The 13206-nt window shown below is 48.5% G+C and overlaps 1 protein-coding gene across 9 annotated transcripts in view; it reads left to right on the top strand.

Moving 5' to 3' along the window:
• Nucleotides 1–13206, top strand: part of WDR37 (WD repeat domain 37) — a 121800-nt gene that overhangs the window by 31339 nt on the left and 77255 nt on the right. For 4 of the 9 annotated variants that reach the window (XM_057304746.1, XM_057304745.1, XM_026478681.4 and 1 more), the window contains exons 10-11: nucleotides 61–301; nucleotides 1620–1761. In XM_057304746.1, the coding sequence (XP_057160729.1) occupies nucleotides 61–301; nucleotides 1620–1761 (383 nt within the window). Of the gene's footprint in view, nucleotides 1–60; nucleotides 302–1619; nucleotides 1762–3839; nucleotides 13156–13206 lie in introns of those variants that run through there. The other 5 variants (XM_057304749.1, XM_026478683.4, XM_048219499.2 and 2 more) reach the window with 3 other exon arrangements.

Below are 13206 nucleotides of genomic sequence, written 5' to 3'. Positions count from 1 at the left end.
TAGCCATGTCAGAAAAGACTCAAGATTCCCAGGGAATTTCTTCTCTGCTCTCACCATCAGCAGCAGGTCTGTGGCGAAGATGAAGTAGAGTGCTCTGATAAAGATGAGCCTGATGTAGACGCGGATGTGTCCAGTGACTGTCCTACCATCCGGGTGCCACTGACATCTCTTAAGAGCCACCAAGGAGTGGTCATAGCCGCTGACTGGCTGGTTGGGGGGAAGCAGGCGGTGACGGCCTCCTGGGACAGAACGGCGAATCTGTTCGACGTGGAGACGGCAGAACTTGTTCACTCCCTGACAGGTACTTTAAACACTTGTGTTTTCCAGTTGTGTATTTTTGATTGATGTGCATGTGTTTATATCTTACCTTGCAAATTACTTCTTGTCCAGAATGATTTTTAGTTCTCTTGGTACTCAGGTTGTGATTTTTCAAGGATCCTTTCTGAATTATAGAACTGTTTGTTAGCTAAATTTATCTTATCTTTAGGGGATTTAATTGTAGCACATCATATCTAGATATTTGAAAAATATCGGTCTGTTATCTCCCTATTGTTTTGTAGCAAATTTCCAGAAAACTAGTGTCTTAAAATAACAGGAATTTATAACTTCATGGTTTCCTTATGTCAGGACTTCTGGGCGTATGCTCGCTGGCCCTCATGGGTTGAAGTGGTGTGTGTTGCCTGGGTCTGTGATCTCATCTGAGGGTCAGGGTCTGTCCTCTTAGTGTTGGAGGGATTCATTTTGTTGTGGTCCATGGCTGAGGTCCCCGTATGGCTGAGGTCCTTATTTACCTGCTAACTGTCAGCTGGGGACCGCTCTTAGCATCTGGAGGGTGCTCTCAGGTCCCTTGTGGCCCCCTCTAGAGGTGTTTCCCCACACAGCTCTTTGCTGTCTCTCCAGCTTACTGGAGAACATGTCTCCTAAAGGGCCCACCTGATGAGGTCAGGCTACCCAGGACCGTTTCTTTTGATGAGTGTAAAGCCACCTGATTTGGAGGTCTTAGTTACATCTGCAAAATCTGTTTTGCCTTTTAATGCACCGAGCTCACCGGAGTGATGTCTCGTCACATTTACAGGTTCTGCCCAAACTCAAGGGAGGGTATCATCCAGGGTGTGTATACCAGGGATGGGGGTCACCGGGACATCTTAGAATTATGCCCACCTCAGATGTTTTTGCAAATTTGTCAGTAAGTGAATTTCCTCATTGAGTGTTAAAGATTGTATTTTACTGAGGGCTCCACATATCATATTGTTAGAAATTACTCTGGAAGTGAAGAATTAAGACTTAATCTGTTCACACATTTAGCCTGTTAAGGACATTTGCCAGACCTTCTAACTATCAGGGTCAGGGAGTGGGTTACGCTCACACTCCTTTTCCTGATCCCTTTCAACGCATGAATGAAAGGACTTTCAGTTCCTGAGGGAAAAACCAGTCCCACCGTGAGCTCACATGCTATTTTTCAGTGATTTCTTACTTTTTCCTGCCTTTATTCACTTTTACAGTGAGTATTAGTAGTAGAGACCATAAAGACTTGTTTGATTCTTGTGTTCTTAAGAAAGCATCACTCTAACTGTACCTGCAGGTGGATGATCTTGCGTTTTTGTCGTCTTTGGTTGTAGGGCATGACCAGGAGCTAACGCACTGTTGCACACACCCCACCCAGCGGCTTGTGGTGACCTCCTCCCGGGACACGACTTTCCGTCTTTGGGATTTCAGGGACCCTTCCATCCACTCCGTGAATGTCTTCCAGGGCCATACGGAGTGAGTCACAGTTATTTAGAGATCTTTCTTAAACTATTCATGAAAAAGGTTTTGCTGGTGGATATTAAAACTTAATTCTTATCTTAATTTCCAGCTCCACTGTCTTCCAAAATGGCTACTCTTTTCCTAAACATTTAGCTCCATTTGTATATTTGCAAGAATTTAGAAGATGAAGTCACTGAAGTTCCCACAAGGAAGTGAATGGGGGCAGAATGGGGCATTGGGGGAGATCAGGAAATACTCTAGGGTTGGTGGCACTCACATCCTCAGCTGAGAGGCTCTGGTCAGAGCTGGGGAAGAGACATGCACGCGCCCGCCTGCAGCTCATACGCACACACACACACACGTGTGCGTGCACACTCACACACACATGCACACGCTCTCTCACACACACATGCTCACACACACATGCATATGCTCTCGCACACTCACGCACTCTCAATCTCACTGGCTTTCACATGCACACACACTCACACACTATCTCTCTCACACACGCACACACCCTGGCTCTTATCTGTAGTGCCTCCCTCTGCTTCGCCATCTGTTGGGCAGCTCAGGCATCACCGTGTCTTAACAGAGCTCTTATTTCCTTCCAAAAACTTTTCTCCTGGTCTGACCATTCCTGATAAATTACGTGAGCCTCTTTCCAGTTACTCGTCTCACAGACGTCCCCAGTTCCCTGCTGTGCCCCATCCACTCCATGAGCAGGGCTCTGTCCCGTCATACCTCCTGACTATGTCTTGACACCTGCCCCCCATGCCGCCACTGCCCCTGCACGCTGCCCCTCTGGACTGGATTGTGCCTGTTTCTCTCTGGCCATGTGTGTCCTGCTTGAGCTTCTGCATGTCCAGAAAAGTTCCCGCATGCTCAGTAAGCACTTTTTAATGAATGAATTCTTGCTTATTTGGCTGCTTGAAAATACGGGTGTTCTTCATTCTTTCAGATGATGCAGTAAATAAGTCTCTTGTGTGTGTGAACATTAGAATACTAAGATGTAATGTTTGGGATTAATAAAATGTTCACAGGGAAACTGGGACAGAGATTTGTAAGCTTGAGGTTGGAAAAAAGTGGTGTCTTGATCTGAGGTGCGCTGCAGTGTTGGTGGCTGAAATCTCAGTGTGTTCTGAGAGCGTCCACGGTTATTGAATTGTGGTGTTTTGCTACCAGCTAGAGTAACCATAGCCCTGGAACAGAAGACGTCTGGTTCTCCGTGGTTTATCAAGGGCAGTGTTGCTGCCTGTGCATAGGGCGGCTCTTTCCATGCTCCTGCTTTCATAGGTCTCGGTCTTGTGGGCTCTGCTCTCGGCCATGGCGGGGACAGCTTCTAGTCAGCCTCACCCGGACGATGCGGAGGGGGCAGCAGTGGGGCTGGGGGTGTCAGGAACAGCTTCCCTTCATCTGCATTTAGGGCGAGGTTGCTCTGGGCCCAGAGGACGAGAGCCCTGTGCTGTCACTGGCACTCAAGGTGAGCCAGGGACCCTGGCACACACAGCCCTACTCTGAGCCAGCGCTTCTCTTCTCCCAGGTGTTCTGTTTTGAAGAGTTTTAGGCATAAATGAAATTGGAGAGAGTAGGACAGGTGGTATTGTGTTCGCATGTCTGATTTGGGGTGTAGTTTTGCAGCTGGTGGATATATGAAATAATGGCTGTTTTTGGAGAGGTATACATATGAGGAACGTAATTGATTACGAAGGCTTCTTATTCTCACGAAGAGCAGGCATGGACCTGTGTCTGTCCCTGGGCCTCTTGCATCTGCATCCCCAAAGGTAGCAGTTGATGCTTCCATTCACTGTAGCTGAGGATCTGTGGGCTTTTGAGCAAACGTAGAAGATAGATACAAGCAAAACTCTTATTCAGACCATGTGCATTTTCTCTTAATTGAGTTAGGATGGACGAGTATGTTCGTTGGCCTGTAGTTACAAAGATAAGAAGAAGTTCTCCCTTTGGTGCTAATTTCCTATGATAAGGGTCAGAGAAGGGAAGGCTTTACCTTTTTTTAAGCCTTTGGGAATTGGCAGGGTCGGCTGGGGGTTTATTTGCCGTGCCTATAGACCCGAGTCTGTCCTCTGTTCCCTCAGGCATGACTGCGTGCGGGTGGGAGCCTCTGCTCCCACAGTGTGGAGAGGCCCCTGCCTGGTGAGACCCCACACAGCGTGGTCAGCAGGTGGGGCTGCAGCCTGCGTGATCCCTACTAAACAACCTTCCTGCGTTCCGTTCGCCGTAAGCCTCTGCACATCGCTGCAGTTCGGAAAAGCAGGAGGTGAGACATGGATAGGGTGTTTAGGTGAGCCTCTTCTTAGTAACTGTCGCTTTCTTGTCTCTGGCATGGTTTCTCTAGGTTTGAGCCCACAAGACAAATAAATCCTACAGAATATGGTACCTGTGCAAGTGATGTGAGCATGTGCCCGCACAAGGGCGTGCTTTTATTAGAACACAGGAGCCCAAGTCCCAACTAAGTGCACAGGAGCGGCTGATTTTGACGGTGTGGTCAGTTTAATCACTCACCTGTGCTGTTCTGAGTGTGGCCTCTCAAACACATCAGGTCTCCTGCCTCCCCTCACACCTTTGGTCCCTCTGACAGATGCCCCTGCTGCACCTGTCCCTTCCCACTGGCCACGGCTTCCGTCACGGATCCAAGGCTGCCTTTCCGGCATCCAGCAGTGCCTGCCTTCCGTAGGAAATAAGTCACACTGTTCTCTCTCGAGCTGTCTCCTAGTCTGGGAGGTAACTCTTGGTTTTCCACCGTGATTTTCTTGAGTTCTTTTTTTTTTTTTTTTTAAAGATTTTATTTATTTATTCGACAGATAGAGACAGCCAGCGAGAGAGGGAACACAAGCAGGGGGAGTGGGAGAGGAAGAAGCAGGCTCATAGCAGAGGAGCCTGATGTGGGGCTCGATCCCAGAACGCTGGGATCACGCCCTGAGCCGAAGGCAGACGCTTAACCGCTGTGCCACCCAGGCGCCCCTTCTTGAGTTCTTTTAACCCGTTTCTTTTCTGAACATGAAAACCACAGCTCCAACGAGAGCTTTTCTATTTCTTACTTGTTGGTGTCGCCTGGAAAGTTTTAGGTAGAGGGTTCTTTTAGTGGATCATTGCTTAAGCAGCAGTGTGTTTTTTTTTTTTTTTTAATTTATTATATTATGTTAGTCACCAAGGCAGCAGTGTTTCTTAAAAATACATGACCACATATTTCATTTTGACATGATGCGGGACACACTATGCAAAACTTATTGTCTTAGGGCATGTTTTTGTCTATAGGAACTCATCACATGTTATTAAGCAAAGTTATGTTAGAATCTGATGTTTTATAATGTGAGTAATTCACTTAGTTATCCAGTTATTTTGAATTTCTGTATGTTGGGTTTTCTTGTTTTTTTTTTAAATTTTTTTTAAAGATTTTATTTATTTGAAAGAAGAGAGCACAAGCGGTGGGGAGGGGCAGAGCAAGAAGAGGCTCCCCATGGAGCAGGGAGCCCCACACCAGGCTCAGTCCCAGGACTCTGGGATCATGACCTGAGCCAAAGTAGACGCTTAACCGACTGAGCCACCTTTGGGTTTTCTTAAGGCAAGATGTAACTGTATAGGTTTCAAGATTATTGGCCTAGTTGTATAATTTGATTTCTCTGGGATCTGGGAGAGAGATTTTTTCCTTTTCATTGTGTCTGTTACCCTTGCGCTGCTATGTGGATTCTGTGCCTTTTTTGTGAAAGAAGAGTTTGAGATGTAGCGCCTCACCGTAGGGATAGAATCTGTAGCCACGTGGGTCCCCTCGAAGTTTGTGCTCCTGTGATTTCTGCTGGACAGAAGCTCTGTTTAAGGTTCTCATTGTAAATGTTCAGAAGGACAAACAATGTTTTTTTCCTTCTTGATGTGTTCTCTTTCTGTTTTCACTCTGTATTGTGGAAGCGCTTCATTGTAATGGGAACGTTACCGTAATAGGCTTTCCTTCGTGCGGCCGTGACTGTTGGACTAGCTGCCGGGGGAGCCCGAGGTGCATTTTAGATACTTTATGTCACAGGTTGTTCTCCTAATAGCAGCAATGAGAAATTGTTGTGTGTACTGTTCTTGGAAAGAATAGAAATGTTTAATTGAAGTATTTTGCAATGTCAGGAATTTTAACCACTGGCAGTTTGTTTTCATATATTTCTATCTTCATCGTCAGGAGCTGAAACTGAAGTCCAGTGCTTTTCATCTGAAATAAGCTAAACCCTTCCGTGTTCGTGTGTTTGCCCCCCGACAATAAAATTCAGTACTGAGCTGCTTCAGGAAGTCTTGTGCTGTGAATGACAGCTTGCCCTTCCCTCCGTGTATGTTGGTGCGTGCTCGGTGGGGTGGGGCGCAGCGTCCCGCTGATCCCAGCCGGACTCTGGCCTTCTGGGCTGTGCATATGGAGACGTTCTGCAAGAGGCTTCGGTGGTAATAAAACTCATCCTAAGCTTCAGTCCACTAACTGTCCTTTGAAAGGAGCATGAGAGCTGCCCATTAGGATTGTCCTCTAACAGGAGGTCCCAGACCCCTCCCTCCCGGCACCGCCGCTTCTCTGTTCTTGATGCAGGCCCCCCTTCTTAGTTTCTGTTTTGTTTTGTTTCAGTTGCTATAAAAAGGGACTGACAGTTGAGGCAGTCACTGGTCATTAAGCTTCCTCTGTGGGTGGCCAATGACTCCAGTCTGTACCCAGCTGACAGTATTCATAAGTGTGAATAAACTCTGGCATTGAAGAAACTCTGAAATTAGCTCAGTATGGGGAGAATATCTGAGAATGCAAAGGTTTTTTTTTTAAACCCCTGTTTTGCGTTGAGCTTTAATTCTTCCCATATGATTATAACTTTATCCTCCAAATGTGAACTTTGGTGTTTTCTTCTAAAGAAAACAAAACACCACATTTAACAAAACAAAATTAAAAAAAAAAATCAGGTGAAAAATGATAATGATTGCTTTAAAGCTAAAACATTTTCATATGCTTTTATTCCCACATACCCAGGGAAGATATTTAGTACTAAATACCAAATTCTAGGTCAAATATGTATGAGGTGAAAATAGCTTTGAATTTTGTGTAATGCAATTAACAGTTTTCTTTATGCTTTTGAAGAGAAAAAGCATTTTGACAGCATGACATTGTTAACTGGGTGCTGGTGGATTTTAAGTGTTGAATTCTGTGCTTGGTCAATGACTCAGGCTGTGTGCAGACCCGTGGTGGGGGTGGGTGGGGGCTGTCTGGTGCCGGCTCACCTTGGAGGCCGAGATTTTGGTAGACTGCATTTGGATTGTAAGTCCGTTACTCTTGGTGATTACTTGTGAGCCCTTGTCTGTGAGGAGGAGGCGGAGAGACGTGTTGTACTGTGTGCTTTCTTCTGGGGACCAGAGGACAACTCCGGAAGGGCCGCTGGGGTGGGAGTGACAGTTGAGGAAGAAGGGGGCCTGTAGCATCACAGCGGCTGAGTGCTCGCTGAGCCTAAACTCTGTCACTTTCACACTCCCTGCCCAGGTGCCTGAGAGCCTGAGATTGTCTTCTTTTTAATTAGATGGTTTGAAAAGAATTTGGAGACGATTTAGCAAGTCATGTAATACCTGGCAATAGTTGGTTGATAAGTAAAGTTATTATAAAACCAAGGTCGGAAGAGACTAAGGACACCCCCAGTCCTCTGCCCCAGTGGTCGTGTTAAGGTGTGTTTTTGGACGTGTCATTTGTATTTTAGCTCACGTTTCATCGTGGCGTCGTGGAAGTGAGCACGGAGAGGTTAGTGAATACAGTGAGCAGCTGGACCTGCTGGGGGCAGCTCCGCATTTCACGTTCACAGACAAGGCTGTGGTTTTTCTGCAAATGCAGCTGTTTTTCAGGTGTCCTTGGATTTCGCGGAGAGATCTCAAGGGTTATCCTGTGTCAGCACCTGCATTTCCCCTTCACCTCCGGCTTTGAGCCTGTAGTTCGGGGGCTCGGGAATTTACTCAGCAGTCTCCTCTTGATACATTTAAATGTTTCCAATTCAGAGTACACTTTTTAAAAGTAAGAGGAGATTTAATATTTACTCTGAAAATTCCTCATTTACGAAGGGCTAATAGGTAACTAATAAAAGTAAGGACTTTAAGGAAGTTAGTGCGTTTAAATCACTCTGTTGGACAGCTTTGTAGTGAGCTGTCAGCTGCTTCACTTTCCACTGAGGTGACCTGAAGAACAATCACCAGGCTGTTACCACAGACTGAACACTTCCTGGTTACAAACTCACTAGGATGGACCTGATGTGTGTGGACCAGCCTGCCCGTGTGGGCAGAAAGCACGGAGCGAGGTGTGTGGCAAGCAGGGCGGGGAGGGAGCGGCCTCCTGAAGATAGAGCTGGCTCTTGAAAGATGGCGGTGCTCGTGGTCTGTGCGCCTAGCCCCTGCCTGCCCATGCCGGGCCCTGGTGGGGCTCCGATCACCCGCTCAGCATCTGCACTGGCTTGCAGTCCGCCTTGCCATGGGCCCGCAGGGTGCAGATGCCGCTGATGGAGCAGAGGACACTCCATTTCCCTTCGGTCCTCAGATGCTCCACCAGCTGGTTTCTCCAAAATCCCTCAAGGACCAGAGCTTTTTAAAAAAGACGTGTGTGTGTGTGTGTGTGTGTGTGTGTACAGAGAGGGACTTTGGATGCTTTCAGCAGCCTCCTACGTGCTGTTGGGGCCCCACACCAAGCCAGGTGTTGGCACTTAGTCTGGAGACTATAGGGCTGAGTGTTAGTACTCATTGCAGAGTCCGTGGAGTTGAGTGCTGGTACCTAACCCAGAGAATATAGACTCCGTGCTGTTACCACCCAGTCTGATGAAGTGTCCCTGCGGAGAAGGCTGGGGAGCAGCACGTGTGAGCTTCTTGGACCAGTAGGCATGACACATGGGCCACGTGGGGAACAGGTTGTCCGTCTGTGGCTGTGGTCAGCTGTCCAGGGGCCAGCGTGGAGTGCACAGACTTGGATATAATCGAATACCATCCAGGGTGTAATTGTGACGACCGTCCGTGGAATTCCTTGTGTGGGGGCAGGCTGGCTGTGAGACTTAGCGCTGTGGAAATGACGCCCATGGTGGCAGTCCTCCCCCTACCCCCCAATTGTTGGTCTCCTGGGCTCCTTGCCTAACACACAGGACGGGGCACTGGGACTTGCCGTCTTGGAGAGCTGCTAGCTTTAGCCATGTCCCACAAGGTCTGAACTTTTGCTTAAGGGAGTACAGTCTGGTTAAGGCTTAGTAAACTGAAGGAATAAAAGTGCTTTCTCCTAGTGCACGTGGCAGTCACTTACCCCTGTGGCTGTAACAGCTCACATCCTGCAACGTGTCTGGTAGAGGCGGCTGTGGGTCCCATTTCAGGGCAGTGCCTGTCTCTTTGGGCCCACGAGCACCGGGACCCCGGAGAGTTAGTCCTCAGATGGTCAGGCACAGACAGTACCCGTCGCTTGGGTCACTGTCCCTCCCCCACACGGATAAGGAAATGCAGGGGGTCAGAAGACAGGTGATAGCTGACTCTGGCCTTTCAGTGTGACCTTGGGTTTCCCGTCGCTGTCCCTGCTTGGGTGTGGGAGCCAGGGGTGCTCCCTGGTGCAGGTGTTTCTTCCCCTTCCGGCTCCTTTGGTGAGGAACTCAAAAGCCTGGTTAAAGCACACTTGTTCGTCAGAGTGCCTGAGGTAGTGGCCCCTTCTGTGTCAGTGTGAGCTTGGTTCTGGCCTGTTTGTGCACACGTGCACACATGTTCCGTGCAGCCAGCGTCCCTTCCGTGGGCGTGCTGGCACATGCGTGTGCACATCCGTGTGCATGTATCTGCATGTCACCCACCTCATCTTCCATGTAGCCTGTGCCCCTTTGGCTGGGCGTGCTCACACTCCCAGTTCTGAGGCACACTTGTACGCGGTCCTTGAGCAGTGAGGGCCCTCGGGCACCTGCAGTCCAGTGTTTAGGGGCAGTCACCACCATTCTGGCAAGAGGGACGTCCAGGGCAACCTCTCCTTTAACCAGTGAAGAAGAGGGGCCTTCCCACGCGTGTGACAGGTCACTGCAGACCCAGGGTTGGGCTTGCTGCCGTCTGGGGTGTCTCCAGGAAAGTACCAGTGATCTTTCTTTGATGTTGCAGTTTTTGGCTAATTTCATAATGCATTTGAGAGTAAAAATCTTACAGCTCCTGATACATTTCCGACTTAGTTTTCCTGATTATTCTGATGAATACGGCTTGTCTATATCCTGTTACTTTCAAAGCTGTTGTAAAAGGTTTCCTTTTGGAAGATTGAAATGAATCCTTTTAAATTCTTCACTTCCCAGTTTTTATACACAGAACCACAGAATCACAAAATGGTGATATTGGGACATTGGCTGTGAATTGGTTAGCATGTAACCAGCAAAGTTACATTCAGAAACCAAGGGAATGAACAGTTAGCTTATTAAAACCTGAGGGAGGTCATTCTTTACCTAATTTAAATGGAATGCATTTCTTCCGATTTTGCCGCAATTGATGTAATTATAAATATTCAAAACTTATGGCTGGCTGTTAACACTGTTTAAGAAGAATGAAACAGGGGCGCCTGGGTGGCTCAGTCGGTTAAGTTCCTGCCTTTGGCTCAGGTCATCGTTCCAGGGTCCTGGGATCAAGCCCCGAGTCTGGCTCCCTGCTCAATGGGGAAGCCTGCTTCTCCCTCTGTCTGCTGCTCCCCTGCTTGTGTGCTCTCTCTCTCTCTGTCAAATGAATGAATAAAATCTTTGAAGGAGAGGGGAAAAAAGAAGAGGAAGAGTGAAACAGTGACTGGACTTCACAGAAAGGAAACTAGAGCCTTGACCCTTGATATTACAAGCATGAAATTACTCTGTAAATCTTACTAAATTTAACTTTTTCTGTCTCCCTTTTAAATCAGGTTGTGTGGAATTATCCTCTTTGAATGATCTGTGGAAAAGTTCTTCTTAATTCAGTTAATTAAATGCCAAGGAGGAGGATTGAGCCAGGTTAACTGAGTGCTGTTTGACACATTCCTGAAGCCACTCCGGAGCCGTCTCGGGGGTGTGGCGGAAGCTTCTCTGAAGCCTTGGCACAGGTCTTTGCCGCAGTACGTTTCAGTGGCGCTGTCATGCTCAGTGCTGCCCGAGAACTGCACGTGTGCCATTAGAGTGAGGACCGTCGCTGCCCCGCTGAGATGGCCGCCTCGTACCTTCTTTGTGGTGGCGTGTGCTCTCAGACGAAGCAGACCCTGGCCCATCATGGGGACCAGAACACTGATGAGTGAGGGGTTCTGTTGTTTGGTCCTGTGGGTAACGCAGATGGGGCATCTGTCCGTTACGCCACAGGGGGAGGTTCAGAGAGCAGTGTAACCAGGCTGGAATATTGAGCTCCTGCTGCTGTCACTTCTTTTTCCAGGGAGCACTTCAGTTTTAAATCCTGAAAAAGAATCACGTGTGACACGAGTGTGACTTTTTCTTTGAATGTTTTTTATCTTACGGCCTGCTTTTGCGAGAGCCAGCCAACGAGCAATATTCAGAAACGTGTTTCGTTTGGAGAAGGGTTTTTGTTTTCTCATTTAGGCGTCTGAGATGTGAAGACACAGGCTCACGTGCATTGTCTGCGCTCTGAAAGGCACACAGGGTGGGAAGGGCCGAAGCGAGCACGCTCTCCGGGACCCTCTGTGTTTGTGTGGCCGCCTGGAGACTCAGCTTGTTGGTTACAAGTACAGCTGATGAAGCACGCTGGGAAGTGGTGGTTGGAGAGGAGTGTGGCCATGTGATGATGTCATACCCAGACGTGCAGTCACCACCCGTGTCTCCGTGCAGGCGTGTGAGCGAGTCTGGTCAGCTGGTCCGAGAGCCCTGGTCTGTGTGTCATGCCTGCATCGGTGGGCCACGGATGTGATGAACGTGGGCTTTTCTGTGAACTTGGCTGTGTACTTGCCAAGAGACTGCCCGGAGTGAGAAAGCCACGCTGACCTCTCCCTGGGTGTGCTTTTCCAAGGGGGCTGTGGTGTGTGTGCGGAGAGGGAGGGCCCCCCTGCTCCCCGGTCATCTCTGTGTCCCGAGTGCTTGCTCCTCTGGTCTGTTCTTCTGGTGTAAAAGTAGGACTCGTTTGTGGAAGCGACATCTGAAAACTAAGGAACGGGGAGCTCTGCAGTCCGTTTCTGACACGGGGCCGGGAAAGCGCACTGTTTCAGCATTTCACAGGCCAGCATTTTCCACATCCTGTGTTTTTTTTCTGAGCTGTGAAATTCCGGCAGAGTGTTATGCAAAACAGTTTTGTGTCTCTGTGTGACTGGGAAGACAGCTGTTCGTCCTAATGAGGAGTGCTAGCGTTACAGTCTTTGCGTTGATTGAGACCCACGGAGGGAGCGGAATGTTCCAGATCGGGCAGTGGTGTGCGGTGAGAAGGTACCGCACTGTCAGCTGGAAGCGCATGCTCGGCTGCTCTCGGCGACAAGATAAATGAGTTGGCTGGAGTTGGGCAGAGTCTGAGCTTTTCCAGTGAGCAGTCGTGGTGCAGCCGCTTCCCCGTGGGACCTGAGTCTGAGGGTGCCTTCAGAACGATCGCCCCCTCGCCAGCTTTTCCCTTTGATGCCCTACAATACCTGTCAGGACTGTGATTTATTAAAAACCTAATGTCTTTCAGCATTTCATTAACATAAGGTGAGGCAGTCTTTTGTGGAGATTTTTTTCATTAATTTAGCACAACCCCCTGAGAACGAGAGTCGACGGAGAAGTCCCGGGCGTCTCCACAGCCCTGTCTGTGGTTGAGTCCTCACGGCTTGTGGTGGCCTCTGCACCTGCGCACAGCAACCTCATTTCCAGGCCAGCCCTGACGTTGCTCTTTGTGTTTGGAATAGGGAGTTTGGGTGGGTCGTCACGTTGAAGTTCCAGGTTTACCCTCCTCTCCCTGCTCTCTTTGTGTCACACGTGGGTCCCTCTCCGGTCTCAGTGTCCTCCACATTTGTCCGTGTTGTGACAAACAGCAGGATTTCCTTCTCTTTTATGGCTGAGTAAGATCCCGTGGTTCATACACACATCACGTCGTCCTTATCCGTTCATCTGCGGACAGCCGCTTAGGTTGTTCCTTTGTCTTGGCTGCTGTGATTGGTGCTGCCGTGAACACGGGAGCACGGATAGCTCTTCAAGATCCTGATTATTTCCTTGGGATGTATGCCCACTACTGGGATTGCTGGGTCGTAGGGAACTTTTTGAGGAACCTCCATACTGTCTTCCAGAGTGGCTGAACCAGTTTGCATTCCCGCCAACAATGTAAGAGGGTTTAACCTTTCTCGGCATCCTCACCAATGCTTGAGTTCTGTTTCTTTGATAATAGGCCTTCTGGTGGGTGTGAGGTGGGATCCTATGGTTTTGGTTTGCATTTCCCTGATGATCAGTAATGTTGAGTGTTTTTTCATGGGCTTTTTGGCCATTCATAAATCTTTCTTGGAGAAAGGTCTATTTAAGGTATTAAATGCACCTTTTTTTTTTTTTT

This window comes from Ursus arctos, unplaced genomic scaffold, assembly GCF_023065955.2.
Source record: "Ursus arctos isolate Adak ecotype North America unplaced genomic scaffold, UrsArc2.0 scaffold_30, whole genome shotgun sequence".
Classification (NCBI taxonomy): domain Eukaryota; kingdom Metazoa; phylum Chordata; class Mammalia; order Carnivora; family Ursidae; genus Ursus; species Ursus arctos.
The sequence above is the reverse complement of the archived record's forward strand: the minus strand, read 5'-3'. Positions and strand labels throughout refer to the sequence as shown.